This window comes from Aedes aegypti, unplaced genomic scaffold (genome assembly GCF_002204515.2).
Source record: "Aedes aegypti strain LVP_AGWG unplaced genomic scaffold, AaegL5.0 Primary Assembly AGWG_AaegL5_hic_scaff_760_PBJ_arrow, whole genome shotgun sequence".
In the NCBI taxonomy this organism is placed as follows: Eukaryota; Metazoa; Arthropoda; class Insecta; order Diptera; family Culicidae; genus Aedes; species Aedes aegypti.
Window position 1 is genome coordinate 52,965 of NW_018736449.1, and position 16,312 is coordinate 69,276.

Here is a 16,312-nt window from a genome sequence, read left to right on the forward strand (position 1 = left end):
TTACGAGTCGCCACTGAGTATATCCCGTGTCCTTTGTTTAGTGCATGTCGTGTTACATTATCACTATTGTGAAGTGATAAAGTATTCGGTTTTCTTACAGTTGTAATTCCTAACTTTATCGCAGGAAAAGATTCTAATTGGAAGGTTCCGCTATTTATACCCTTTGAAGAATGTGGTGGGTACACTCTCCACAGGCGCGCCCCTCTATCAGTCAAAATCGGATCCCTTGATAAAGCCAAGAAATTGCAACGATATTGTCCATGCATCAGAATCCTAGTCCTTACTTCTTCAAACTAGAGAACTAAATAAATAAAAGATTAAAAAACAAATTGTTGTATTCGACTCATTTTTTTCCTTGTCTCAAGATCCTTCTCGGCAACCGGGAAAACCGAGACTTGTCACTTTCAACAAGGTTTAAAAATGTAACAAGGACAAAAGAATGTTCCTTTGATTACTATAATATCCTGTTCTCTTCGTTTGAAGCAGTCAGGACCAGGGTTCAGTGATAGATCTTTACCCCATAACGCACCACGAAAAGGTGATCTATCCGCGTTATGGGTCTAGGGCTGGTAGCAGATTTCTTTTTAGATACAATTTTTATTCAAGTCTCTAAAAAGTCTCTATTTTTGATTAAAGGTGTCTGAAGTCTCTATTTTTTTTTTTTAGTACCGTAATCCGGGGTAACATTGATCATTTTTTTGAATGTTTCTTTAATATTTCGTTTGAAAATGCAAATGTTGCAATTTTTTTTATTTTCAAAACAAGTACGGCCACCCATAGCTCGAGACTATATACTGTATTTTGTTTATTGAAAGATTTAAGCATGTTAAAAAAAAATGTTTAAGGCGATTTTTTGATTTAGCTGATATGGGGTAACATTGATCACCTATGTAAGCAACGTTCGGTAATACTTAAAATGTCGTTACTTACTTAAATCATGGCCCTTGAAGCCAAATATGAAGGCCAATCGCTTACAAGTCATTTACTTTTTGAGTTATTTTAAAATTAAAAACACCTTGAATCACGGAATACGCCTAAAGGTATGCAATTTCCTAAGGGAATTCTACATTCTTAACAGTAATTCGGTAATGTTGCCTAATTGAGCAAACTTATAAAAAATTTGACAACGGAATCGTTTTCGGCGATGTCATTTTTAGTAGGAACCACATTTTCCTTGCTAATATCGTTTGCAGAACTTATGTGAGACATGAATCTTTGGTAGTGTCATCCTTAACAATTAAAATCCTTATTTCGAAAAGTCGACAAAGTTACGCATAAGGTAAACGCAATTTTCGCAAAAATATTAACTTTCATTAGCTCATGAATATAAGAAAGAGAAGCACCATTCATGATTTGGAAATGTTTCATCAATAAATGATAATACGTACCTTTGATGAGATGAGTCATTCCGATCAATGTTACCCCGCTGATCAATGATACCCCGGATTACGGTATCTAAAGTCTCTTGCAAATATAGTATCTTGCTTGCTGATAACTGAGATGCAAAATTTCTTCTCGTATTTCTCGAGAACAGCCTCAGGAAATATCCTTGTGGTTTCTTCAGAGATTATAAATTCTTGGAATCTTGAAAATCTTCTAAAAGTTTTTCAAGAGTAAGTCTTCCTGAAAATCCTCTTTGATAAAGGGTGGCCTAAGAAATTACATAAGTAACTGTAACAGAAGATATCCGTAAATTTGCTTTAGGAATTCGTCACGAATTTTCTCAACAATTATCAGCTTTCTGGGAAATTACATTCAAGTTTCCTTGGTGAAAACTCCTGGAAGAATGCTTAAGAATAAAGTTTTGAAAACTTCCTTGAGAAATATCTTAGAATTATAAGAGGAATTTCCGAAGAAATCCTAGGAGCAATCTCTGGAGTAATTCCTGAAGGTATCCTCGGAGAAATTTGTAGTCAAAATCTTATAAAAATTCTAAAAAAAAAAGAAAGTTCTGAGAAATGGAGAAGTTTCTGGTTGAATATAACAACATGTTTTAAACGGGAGTCTTGGAGGATGTTCCAGAAAAGCTGATTGGAAAATCACTGGATAAAATCCTCGAGGACCCTTAACAAAATCTGAAAAATATGTGAAGGAATTTCTGATGAAAGCCTTGAGGTTTTTTTGTGATAATGTTTGGGAAAATCTTGGTTCTATTTTGTTATAAAAAATTTTTTGAGGAATTCCTTAGGAAAATTTTTGGAGATATCAATCCATTCAAGGCTGGTAGCGAGTCACTTTTTAGTGACTCTGTCACTTTTTTGAGGTCAGTCACTTTAAAGTCTCTTTTTTGAAGCCATTTCAACTAAAGTCACTTTTTTCGTCAAAAGTCACTTTTTTCAACTATTTTGAGCTAAATTTTCTGGAGAAAATTATGAATCGGCCTTTTTTAATTAAGGCTAAGTTTTAAATTAGGTCAGAACAACTTCATGTCATTATCAAAATACTGGTTCATGGTTTTCATGTGAAAAAAAGGTTAATCTCTCTCACGCCGAGGACCTGGATCGAATCCTACCCCCGAGATAGTCACTAAAAATTTCATGGTCCTGAGATGAACTAGCCCAGGGCTAAAAATCTCGTTAATAAAGATAGAAAAAAAGGGGTTAATCTTTCATAGAGTTCCACATAATGTGTAACAGTATCTAAGCTATTATTAGTATGGTGTAACTTCAATGTTATTAAACTAATGGTTCAAATGTTTAGTATTCCCTATTTTGATAGGGTTCAGAGCTACTTGGGCACCTTTCATGATTCACTTTGCCATGGGGGGTTTTCTCGGTCGAATTGTCTGAGACTTTGCAATAAGATGTTTATCCTGGCCCATAACGCATAATTGTCCCATGTGAATAGGAAATCAAGTAAACATGGCACTGACATGCATTTATGGGCAGTATCTTCCATTGTCGAACATTTACGTTTGAGAATATGCATCCTAATTATTCTCTTTGTCTTCGAAATTCGTTTATTAAACCAAACTATCATGATATAAAGCACATTAGCTACTCAAATATTACAAAATCTATAATATGTATAGGTATTTAATTGTTTAATGTTCTATTTGAGAATAAAAACTTATCATACTTCTTAGGACAGACTTTACTTGCAAGTCAAACCTTCAAAAATTGCCGGATACCCTAAAGGTTTTTTTTTCACGTCGGTCGTCCGCGTAAAAAATCCGCGTTATTCCAAAAAACGACGTTAAAAAGACCTCGTGTTTTTCGACGATTCATTTACCGCGAATTTATCGTTTTCATTGAATCATTCATGAAATCATGCATGCTTTTTTCAAAGATAGGTTAGTTGTTAGATCTTCTTTATGGCTTTTTTGATTCACTTCGGCAGGAGGTTTTTGAAACCCACAGAGTTATATTCGACCAACTATAATCCCCAATGTCAGTGAAATATGAAAGTGTTCAAGTAATTTGATTGCAAAATTAAGAAGCTTAGTGCTATTTAACTACTTTGACAGCATAACTCAAAAGAATAGCCTATTAAGCCTATCGTCTTCATGCTAAATGCCCATTCGGCCAAAAAGTACCCTCCCATTAAACTTACTGATGGAAAACTTCAATGTCACTCAGGCTTATATCAACCATTTGTTTTTCCTTTGGCGGTGTTTGAAGGACGCGGTTTAAGAAGTATTTCAATCATGTAGATCTTCTATCATCATTTTTCATTTGAAATATTGATTAATGTCCAAGTATAACATTTCGGTTGATTTTGATCTAGTTACTTAAAATATTGACCTTATTAGGTAGAAGTGTTAGAGCATCCAAACTCTAAGTAAATGTGAAATGACAAAAAAAAAAACAAATGTTTCAAATATTATTCAAATTTACAAAATAAAATACTTTGGTGATATAAAGACACAACATTTTTGAAAATTGAAAATATTTAATAAATGTTAACTTTTCTGCTTAAGAAAATTGTAGGCAATAGAGAAGCCGGATCCTATTATGGAATTTTGATTCACTTCGGCAGTAGGTTTTTGAATTTTGAATTTTCTTTATTAGAGAGACTTTCACAGTAGGTTTTTTGAAAGTTACAGATCTTCATATTTGGCCACAATATGCGTCGTACTAAACGCTTTTTATTGCAAATTTCCAGACAATTCGGCTGAGATAAACCCCATGCCAAAACGAATCATGAAAGTGCCCAAGTAGCTCTGCACCCTATTTGAATTTTGGAGGTACAATAAAATTTTACAAATATGGTACTCAAACTAGGACATACTACCTGCAGAAGATCATATTGAATAATCCCTATAATATTGGATATTGATCGAAAACAGTATATTAGAATTGAAATAAAACTGATTACGGTTTGATTGTCAAATCACTTCTAGTTACTTTTCGAGAACCGAAAGTCACTTTTAGTCACTTTTTTGAGAACTGAAAGTCACTTTTTAGTCACTTATTTCTCAAATGTGGTCACTAAAATAACTTTTTACGGTACCACTTTTTGCTACCAGCCTTCCATCCTCTCGTAATGTCGTCGTAATGCATCAATGAATGTTTTGTCCTTTAATGGCATATACCAGATGTGCTGGTATGTCGTCGTAATGCCGCGAAAAAATTATTAAAAAAGTTTTTAAAAATATTTCCAGAGAAATGGTCTGGTCTAATTAAATTATTTTGTCCTCGGTTCCTGTTAGGTTTCGTTTTTTGGTTACTTTTCAATCACTTTTTTCTGGAAGAGGTTACTAAATTTCATATTTTCAAAAAACTCATGATGGTGAAAAACTTCATGCACAATTTTAAACTATTGGAAAATATTTAATTCCAGAAAAAAAAATTCGAAAGGTAAACTGGAATTGAACAACTTTAAATTCGAAATTTTGTAACAATCATGATTAATTTTAGAACTTTTTCGAATGAAATGCAAACATTTATAATTTAATTATACAGTGGGATTCCGTTTTGGCAACAAAATTGAAATTTTCAGTTGGCCGAAAACGGAACCGTGCCAAAATCGGAAACCCATTTTTTAAATTTTATTTTCAATTATTGTTCTAAAACATCATTAGACTATCGATATCTATATCTTATGGAGCCATATTATATCGAGACTACGGAATGGTCCACTTCGAAGCCGATATCCGTAGGGTTGACTATGCTATAAATCTATAGTCCCGTTATGTTAACTGTGACATACGTTCTACGTTTTATTGCTTAAATAATCTTCCAATGATTTTTGTAAGCTTTATGTACACTATTGTATGTGTGGGTCATGTAGAATCAATAATCGCATAAGTGTACTGTATTAAAGAATTGGATATTTCCTTTAAACTATATAGTAAATTCGATAGAAAACAATCAATTCTAGCAGTCTGTATTATAAAAAAAGACGTATTTACATAAACTTGATCTGGTTTCACAAGATTGCATGAGTTTTTAATTGATTGAGTATTAAAAATCTGTATAATTTGAGGCCCCTTGCGTAAAATTTGCGAACATTTGGTAAAGCAGCTGTTTTTTGCTTAATTTATTTTCTGACAAATGAAGCATCTGAATTATTGACTGCAGCATAGAGCAAACATAAACAACTACATTTCTCAATAATAAATGCAGCAAAACAAAAATTCGCAAAAACACACAAATAAACTACTTCTTAAGATCCTTGATCTTGATCATTCTTGAAAATCTTGTATGGAATGTTGGATTGTCTCTTAAAAAATTTCTTACTAAGCGAGAACGTAGGTCTAATTAATGTTAAATTATGAAAATAATAATTACAACACTCAATTGTATGTATCGCACGCTTCAATGATATTATTGATAATAAAGTGTAGTTTATGAAACTGTTTTTCGCATTGTTCATATTGGCGGTATTAAATGCGCATTATAATACTAAAAATTGATATTAAATATAGCGAAATATGCACTCTTTTAGGGATTTTATGTTTACATCTGCAATTCACGTAGAATAACGCAATTTATTTTGTAAAACTCCCAAAAAAGTTGAGACACATGACTTTCGTTTATTTTTTTTAATTTACTGCGGTGTTGTTTTTACATAAACAAATGTGTGTAATTCCAAAATTATGATTGAAACTCTGTGTGAGTAATAGACTTTTAATGCTCTGAAGCTAGTGGCCAATTTACGAAATATAACGTAACTACGCGATCGCTCCTTGTGGCTTGTTCGAACGATCTGTTCCAGATCTGAAGAACAATGTTTTTTTTATGTGTATCACCCACTGGTAGACTGATTCAGCTTTTTCATTTCCTTTATTCGCAATGGCCCAGGAACCCAATATAGATTAACCTTTTTACGATAGGGCAACCTTCAAAGCATTCAAGGCTGATTTGCTATCAAACAAATACATATATTAGCATTCCTGTAGCGGCCTTTTAGGACAAAATGCCAGCGCATTCAAGATTGCATAAATTTCGGCCTGAAAAACTGTTGGCAACTTCCCAGTGCATAAGATACTCCACAAAGGTTACTGGAGGGATGTTTGTTAATGGGGAGGATCGTTGGGTCACAGGATTCACTTTGATAAGCGATTATACATTCGTATAAGCGATTATACGGTTATTCGTGAGATATAAATAAGCTTTTCAATATAAAAGTAGGAAACAATCATGTCGACACTTGAATGATGAAGCTTCAAAGCTTGTTGAACAAATAGCTACAGCTGTCAGGACAAAAGCATGGGTTACCATATTTTATTCATATGAAAAGAAAAAAATCATGCGAAGAAATTATGGATGTTATCAGAAATTCAAGCAATGGAAAAGCAGCAGGGCCAGATCTTATTTTTACGGAATATATTAAAAATGCAGACAAGGAAACCCAGGATTACCTTGTGAAAGTTATACAAAAGTCATACATAGAAAACATTTATCCGAGTGATTGGTTAAAATCAACTCAAACACCAATTCCAAAAAAAATAAATGCGACAGAGGCAGAACATTTTAGAAGAATCTCTTTATGTAGCGTAGTTTATAAAGTATATGCAAAGTGGATAGCTAATCAAATAACTAAATATGCAGGGCAACCAGATTTATATCAAGCAGCATTCACAAACAATCGATCTACAGATGACCACATATTTGTAACTAGAAGGGTAATGGAGGAGAATTGGAATGCCGGAAAAGATTTATATATATTAGCACTAGATATTAGAAAAGCTTTTGACACAATTAAGGTACACAATATTAAAGATATACTGCTAGGTTTGAATGTGCCAACGACGTTAGTAGATAGAGTAATAGCTTGTATGAAAGACGAAATGACAAGAGTGTTATGGAATGGTCAATTTTCTGAGGAGATAAAAAAAGGCAAGGGCATAAAGCAAGGATATCCATTGTCTCCAATTTTATTCAATTATATTATGCAGGATGTTATAAGAAAAGTAGCCTCAAAAATTCCAGAATTGAAATTGATGGATGTGAATAGCCTCATAATACCCTTGCTTTTAGCCTTTGCCGATGACTTGCTAATTATTGCAGATAGTAAGAAACAATTGGAAAAAATAGTTAAAGAATTAGTGAAACAGCTAGAAGAGGTAGGACTGGAATTAAACTATGACAAGTGCCAACTATTATTAAGGTTTCCGAATTACAAAGGACAAATGCCTAACGAAATTATGTTAAATGGTAGGCCTTATAAAGTGTGTGATAGCATAAAATATTTAGGAGTGTGTCTAACGGCAACTTTAGATCGAAAAGCAACAAATAGGCAGAGATGCGTAAACGCATACAGAACAGGTACCGTCAAGCTACCATTCACCGTGCATTTAAGAAAAATTTGCACTTCAAAAAATCATATAACTTTTCCAAATAATTTGAAGCGTTCTAGAATACCACTACGTAGCGTGCAATTATATAATAATTCAGGGAAAAATCTAAAACTAGTGATGAATAACAAAAAGTTACTCAAAAATCATGTTTGAAAATGTCATGTTAAGGTCGCCTTGTTCCGTTCTATGTCACCATTTACCGTGCACACTGGTGCACCATTCACCGTGCGTATAGTTTTCGTCATGATTCAATTTTGTATCTTGAAGAAGCGTTGTTGATGGAGCAACTATGTTGTTAATAGTGTGCGCACTCATTTTTAAGAGTATTCAAATCTTCATTTACAATAAAAACCATAAAAAGTTTAATAATTGGTTAAATAATTATTTTTTCATTAAAATCGTTATAAGAGGTTTGACTGTATTGTCTAAACCATTCCATGTTCACTCAAAAAATAAAAATTAAGGAGTTTAATGACCATATAACAATAAAGCTAATATTATTGAATGATTTCATGCCTTTTACACTAATGCACGGTAATAGGAACCACATATATTGAAACGGATCCATTCACCGTGCATTTGGGTTTCGACTTAAAAACAATAAAAAAAATCGAATTTGCATAAAATCTCATTGCTCATACGATGAAATACATCTTACTAATAGTATCCACGATGAAAACTTGTTGAAATTTTGAAAAATTTCATCCACAATCGTTAAAATGAAAAATGTGAATTTTTGGCTTTTCTACTAAGAATGATGAAAAATTTCATTATCAAAAAGAATTCACATGATTTTGACTACATAACCTGGGTTTTTCAAAATGCTTTGTGACAAGAACTACTTCGTTTCATCAGTTTTATCTTATTTTGCTAACAAAAGAATAATATGTGAAAATTGTATGAATATTCTGCAGGAATTTGTATATGTGCACGGTGAATGGAGGCCGCACGGTGACTGGTGACTTAACGGTAGATCAGTTATAGAGTTTTGTAAGAGTTTTAAACCCTCATGGGAATTAGGGAAGTTAATTTATAAAACAGTTTTAGCCCCTGCAATAACTTATGGAACAAAAGTCGCGGTGTTGACGAAAAAAAGCAGAATAGGAATGGCAAACTATGAAAAACTTATACTTAGGAGTATATATAATCATTGTAGGAGACCACAAAACATAAGATTTAATGCGCGGAAACTGTTAGCTTGAGCTTGAGCTTGATTGATGCTACTCCAGTATCGCCAGATCAGCTGCACTTACACAAGGAACCAACCGAATGACTGCTTGGGACTAACAGGCATCCTCAGTGTATAAGTGCTGGTGATCTTCTATTTTTAGGCAACAATGGCACCTGCCACGTCAGAATGCAGACCAATGAGGGGAAGGGGGAGGAATTGATGATGCATTGAACTGGCTCCCACGTAGACCGTATATTCCACTGCATCTACGCCAGTTCATGCGGGAGTGTATGGATTGGGGGAAAGGCATGGCAGAGAGGTTTGCTTTTGTGGTTAGCAGACTGCCTATGTATCAGACGTAAGAAAGGCGTGCGCGTGGAAGTAGGAAGCGTTAGGGAAACGGTTTCTTGTCCGTCTCTGGTTCTAGCGTTTGCTATGAACGAATAGTTTGAGTGTGATATATTTAGAATGGAAGATAGAAGCAAGTGAGAGATATACAACTACAAAGTACGAGGAAAGGGACGGGCCTGGGATTGAACCCATGACCTTCTGCATATGAAGCAGAAGCGGTAGCCATCAGACCACCAACCCCGTCATTTAATGCGCGGAAACTGTTAGATGGAAAAACTATAAATAGAAGAGTCAGAGTAGGAAGAATTAGTTACTACGGACATATACTTAGAAGAGAGAAAAATCACCCCATCAGATTAGCATATAGACTAAACTTCAAAAAGAAAAAAGAAGGAAGACCAAGTTTCACGTGGAAAGACTCCTTAGAAAAAGATCTGAACAGATATAGCGAGGTAGATAGAGAAGAATGGAAACAATTGGCTGAAGATAGAGATAAACTGAAGAAAAAAGCAGAAGAAATATATAAAGAAACTTTCAGTGAAATTTCAGAAGGCGAATCATCAGAAGAAGAAGGTAGAAGTAAACAGTACAAGCATTGGAAGAGAAAAATGAAGAGATGAAGAAATTAGTGATGAGATTAGATAGATAATTGAAAGGTAAAAATAAGTAGGAAAGAAACATACAATTCGATAGTACTGATTAAAACTAACGACCTGTGTACCACCTTTAACAATAAATAGCTGTAACGGGACACGTAATCGAATAAAATGTTTAGGTTAAGGTGAAGATGAATCGAGGCCAGGGTTCAGATGTTCGAGAGCACGGATCTGGAGAGCCGGACATCCGTTTGAGCTGAAGGCTTGATCGATGGGTTACCACCAGCTGGTGAGCAATCGATTAGGTTTTCAGCTTGAACGGATGCTTGGATCACCGGATCCGTGCTATTGAGGATTTGAGGTTTGGCTTCGATTCATCTCCACCTTAATTAAAGCAAATTTATTAGTAGCAGTAATTGCAATGGTAAATTTCAACATAATCAATGTAGCCATGGAGGGTCATGTTCAGCTTAGTTAATGTCAGATAAATGTTACCCACAAACAAAAGCAATATGACTTACAAGTAAAACGATTAAAAAAAAACAATAATAATACGGCCAAAATAACGTCGGTTTTACGCAAACATATACTATTAATTGATAAACACGGCAACACGTCAATGAACTACAAAGGACAAATAGGGATTAAATGTATAGAGATACATTAATATGAATAGCTACTGAAGAACACAATAAAGGGTGAATACTGATTAAAAAATCGTACTTAAATACACACAAATAAAGGTAAGATGAATTGTAACCGATTGTATATTACATAAACATACTACTATAAATAACGGGGTACGGGAGGGACCAACAGGACACCCGATTGAAGCGATCTGGACAGGGAGCCTGGGACTGCCTCCTCCCTGTTGTTAACATTTCGTGGATTGAGGGCGGGCTCTTCGACCCCATCTATTGGGAGTATTCTGTCAATCGAGGGCTTGATTTTACAGTTGTTCGTGAAAACTTTCACATCCATTTTTGGCCCTTCATACAGAAGACTGACTGCTCACAAACAAAAGTACAATCGCAGACAGACGTTCAAGTTAGACTCAGCCACTTGTGTAAAAACATGGCCGCCACAAATCGCCAAGTGGCAATAAGCTAACAGATGGCGTTAGTGGCGTATGCGTCCCGCCACCACCCCGATCACATTTCGTTGACAGCATGACACACAACCGCTCCCACAGTCGACGTACTCAACGCTAAAAACGATGCACCGTTTTTTTACGCTGGGTGGATGATGTTCCCTTTTAGATCTAATTTCTCATGTAAAAGTTCATTAAATCCATTGAAATTTTTACCACAAGTTGGAATTTAATTTACTCACAGATTCATGCTAGTATAACACCCTTGAATGATCGTTACTTATGTAAAATAAATTGGCGTGAAAATATCACAATTGTGTGAATCATTTTTAAAGTGATTGTTTTGATATTTTTGTTCAGTGGTGGACTGGGTGGTAAGCGAGAAGATGAAGACACGTGCTTTTACGAACTGTCACTGTACTGCAGCAATTTGCTCCCTAGGTGACACCACGGTAGAATTTACACAGGAATTTTGAATAAATTTGTTCCTGCTTAAACGTCTGTCTGCGGTACAATCTTGATCAAATCGCTTTTCAGATTATTCCAGTGCTATAGGCAGATGCCTTGATACAATAGATGGTAGAACCATATCATCATATCATCATCATAAAAAGAAAAAAATCTAGACTGTCTAGTTGACCATCACAAAACACTCTTATAGCGACACTTACTGTGGCGAACCATTCAAAGTTTTTTTTTAATTACAAAGACATTAATCATAAAAGAAAACAATCTGTAAAATATAAATAATTTCTGAATAAGAGTTTATGCCGACACTAACAGTGACGAACCATTCATAGTTTGTTAAAAAAACATGTTCACGTCCGGTATTTGATATAAAAGCATGAAACGAGCTTACCAATTGATACCGACTAACTAAGAAACGCGAATCTTTTTCGCACTCGTACCACGCGGATCAAACACGATTGGTCTTGATTCTGTTGCTCACTTCACAGGCGCATGCAATGGAATCGAAAGACCCCACACTACTCGACTTTGATTCGAAGCATATTGCGGCTAAATATGATCTTTGTTGCTTTCGAAAACCCCTCTGCCGAAGTGAATCAAATGTGCTAAGAATTGGATCAAGCTTTCTGTGTAGTGGAATTTTTTGAGAAAATCATGAACAAATATTTCAATTAATGTTAGAATAAATTACTCAAAATTCTTTGAAGAACTCTTTAAAGAAATCTATCTAGGTGTTCATGAATGATTATATTGAACAATTATTTGTGGAATCCCTAGACAAAGACAAAACTTAAAGAAATTGCTTAGAATCTCTGACGCTAAGTTTAAATAGTTTTGAAACCGTAGAGTACGCTGCGATGAAGAACCTGCTACTAGGCAATGCTTCAAACTTTATAGCAGCTGTAGTTGAATATATAAATTTACAGATTTATTTGCGTCTCCTTGGTATTGGCATTTTTTTAGTTTAATTGAAAACAAGATAAACCATTTTCAATGTTAATTCCAATAATTTCTCTTTTTTTTAGGATCGCCCTCAAGAACCTCCGGTTGCACCGCCCGTAGTACCCCTTCTCGGTGCCCGAGTCCCAGCAGCGGCTGCACCAGGTGCAGCACCGGCCCCAGCAGCACCCCGGCAGCTACCGGAAGCGCCAGCCCCTGACCATGTCCCGATCGATCCGGCTGAACCGCCACCTCCGGTTGCCCCCCTCGACGCCGAAGCCGAACCGGAAGCGGTCAACGAACCGGCCGAAGGTGCCGCCGATGAAGCCAACTGGAATCCGATGGAATGGGAACGCGCTGCCGAAGAACTGACCTGGGAGCGACTACTCGGCCTGGATGGATCGATGGTATTCCTGGAGCACGTCTTTTGGGTTGTTTCGCTCAATACCTTGTTCATCTTCATCTTCGCCTTCTGTCCGTACTCGATTGGAAACTTTCTGATTTCCTTCCTGGGGATTATCACGCCTGGAAAACCGTTGCTACACTTTCACGGGCTACTGACGACGCTACTGGGCTATTGCGTGATTGGGATTACCCTGATCAAGTTGCATGCCATCGCCCGGTTTCTGAGGTGGCGCCGTCAGCGGCGTATTCTGGGCATGTGCTATATTGTGGTAAAGGTGTCGCTCCTATCGGTGGTGGAAATCGGAGTGCTTCCTCTGGTGTGCGGATGGTGGTTAGACATTTGCTCCCTGCCGATGTTCGATGCCACGCTGAAGGATCGTAAGGCGAGTTTCAAGGCAGCCCCGGGGACATCGCTCTTCATCCACTGGATGTTCGGAATGGTTTACGTATATTACTTTGCTTCGTTCATCGTGTTACTAAGGGAGGTGCTGCGGCCTGGAGTGCTCTGGTTCCTGCGTAATCTGAACGATCCGGACTTTAGCCCCATTCAGGTAAGGTTGTTATAGAGGGTCATTGAGGATTTACTTAGTAATGTTCTAATTTCAGGAAATGATCCACTTGTCGATTTTGCGCCACGCCCGTCGTCTTATCGCCTCAGCGATCATCTTCGGTTCGGCCGTTCTCCTAATGCTGTGGGCTCCGATACAAATTCTTAAATCCGGATGGCCAACGTTCCTACCCTATACGCTGTCCGGTGATTCCGAAGTTAACGAACTAAGTTTACAGCTGCTGTTGTTACAGGTTGGTAATCAGTAATACCATTCCCCAGAAAGCTATATGGTGTAATTTACGGTTTCGGCTCCATTCGACTATTCTGGAGAGTGAAATTCTAGGGAACGTTTTTCTTGAGAATGCTATAAAATTTTACCATTCTTTTCCATAATCCGCAGATCATTCTACCCGGGTTCTTTGAGCAATCGCATACGCGTATCTGGCTGAAGGGTCTGGTGCGCATCTGGTGCAACGTGGTGGCTCGCATTCTGGGCATCAAAAGTTACCTCCTCGGAACGGAACCGCGACCGAACGACGATGAAGTCCCGCCCCGTCAACAGCCGGATCTGGGAGCTGGGCTTGCCGCTGCCCATCAGGCCATCATGGCAGCGGATTACCCGTTGGATTCCAGCCTTACGATCGACCACCGTTCTTCGCCGTGCGCTTGGTGGGACTGCTCGTGTTGATGTGTATCAGTTTAGTGATTGGTTCGCTAACGACCCTGACGGTTCCGGTGTGGATCGGTCGTCACGGAATGGCTCTGTGGTCAATGGGATCGCAAATAACTCCTCCGCCTAATGCGGTTGCCACCGGTACAGAAACTCCCCCAAGGCCGCACGAACTCTACACGGCCGCAATGGGAACCTACCTCTGTTGGATCTTTTCTCGAGGTATTGCTGTGGCAGTGAATCTGTTCCCACAAGGACGAGCTGTCGTGATGGAGCGCGTTAAACACTGGATTTCCGTGGGAACCTCTTACGCTCTGGCAGCCATCATTTTCGTACTTATGCTCGGTGTGATTCCACTGATGTTCGGATTGCTGCTGGAGCTAGTCGTAGTCGTTCCGTTACGTGTTCCGATTGTACAAACGCCAGTGCTATTTCTGTGGCAAGATTGGGCTCTCGGGGTTCTGTACACCAAAATTGCCTGCGCTCTCACATTGATGGGACCGGATTGGGCACTGAAACGTGCAATCGAGCAAGCCTATCGAGACGGTCTCCGAGATATGAATCTACGATTCATCATACGGGAGCTTGGAGCGCCTGTCATTACGTGCTTCGGTCTAGCCCTAGCCGTTCCCTACGTGATCGCCCATTCGATAATGCCGATATTCTTCACCAACCAAGTGACACGGATACTGATCGCCCGGCAGATTTATCCATTTTTCCTACTAATAGCGTGCATCGTCGCGATCGTGATCCTTCAAATACGCCAGTTCAAGAAACTGTACGTAGCAATCAAGAATGACAAGTACTTGGTCGGACAACGGTTGGTAAACTATGACCACCAGCGGAAGAAGGCGGCACAGCAAGCAGCGGCGGCCATAGCCCAGCAACAAGCAGCGCGGGCCCAGCAAGCTACACAGCAGCAACTGCAGCAGGGACAACAGCAACCCGCGCAAAATGATCAACCAGATGAAGGCGATGTACGGGACAGACCAGATCCGGGAGCAGCTGCCGTGGCCGCAGCTCAGGCGGTTCAGTAGAATCGAAACAACAATCAACCAACCATTATGGGACTCTCCGAAATCGTCCGTAAGCTGTTCGAAACGAGTAAAGCGTGGATTTGTAGATTATGAAGGTAAGTGGTTCATGAATGTTGTGGATCGTTCTCATTATTTATTGTTCAGTTGTATTTCAAGGATACATTTGTCGAAGATTCATGAGATCTTAAGTTGCTTCTAAAATAATTCTTTCAAATCAGATTAGTTTTTTTTGTTAACCTTTGCGCCCCTGACCTATTTTTACAACTCTAATATCCATAATTATCAGTCGATTGTAATAAAATTTTGACACAACGTCGACGTTTGATGATTGGTTTCGGATTTATACGGATGTTCCGTGGGATTTGTCTGAAGGTCATTTGAGACATTTCCATCATTATTTTGCACGGATTAAACAAAACTACTGTGTTTGTAACTAAATCATAAACTATTAGTGTATAGTATATAATAGGAAAAAAAATGAAAAAGCACTGATTTCTTAGAATTTCCTCTAAAATTGACTTCCGGGAATTTGTTGAAGGATACATTCAGAAATTACTCCAGAGGTAGATGTCCTACAAACATTTTTCAAGGATTTGCCCAGGGACGTTCTCCAATAGTTTTTCGACACATGTCTCGAAGGAATTGCCATAAATATTATTCAGAAATTCCTGAAAAAATCCGGGAAGTATTTTCAAAACATATCCTATAGTAATCCCTGTAGAAATTCCCAACAAAACACTGACAAAATTGTAAAGATAGTGCCATTTCTGGACGATTTTTTTGAAGGAATTGATGGTGAATATCAAAAGGAATTTCTTAAGAGATGCCGGAAAAGTCCTCGGTAGTATTGCAGAAGATATTTTCGCATGATCAAGATTTTTGGGTGCGCTTTCCATCAATAAAGACAATTACGAATGATGGTGGTAAGTTTTGAATTTACAAGTAATGGAAGTAAATTCAAATCTTACCAGCATCATTCGTAATTGTTGAGCAATCTTCTCCATGTTTCGAATTTATGACATTACAGTAGTGAGCCATCATATTCTTCATCATTCGTCATATGTTCATCATTTTCTATCAACGTTTGGATAAGGCAACACAGAATATTATTCTTCTCTTCAACAGATATTGCAATTTTACTTTAGTACGTCTCAGAAAAACGCAGTTGGACGAAAACGTGAAGGTGTACACGCATCCACACAAACACATCAAGTATAGGTTCTTTTTTGTTGTATTTTTTTTTAATATTATATTTGGGAATTATGTATCATAGCAGGAACTAAATTGAAGG

General features: G+C 37.5%; 1 protein-coding gene across 1 annotated transcript in view; it reads left to right on the forward strand.

Annotated features, from left to right (window-relative positions):
- LOC5564708 (E3 ubiquitin-protein ligase MARCH6) overlaps positions 1 to 16,312 on the forward strand; it is a 33,459-nt gene extending 17,147 nt beyond the window's left edge. The window contains 5 exon segments of the mRNA XM_021857117.1: positions 12,446 to 13,315; positions 13,371 to 13,565; positions 13,715 to 13,928; positions 13,931 to 15,116; positions 16,147 to 16,312. Coding sequence (XP_021712809.1) covers positions 12,446 to 13,315; positions 13,371 to 13,565; positions 13,715 to 13,928; positions 13,931 to 15,021 — 2,370 coding nt within the window. The 3' untranslated portion in view covers positions 15,022 to 15,116; positions 16,147 to 16,312.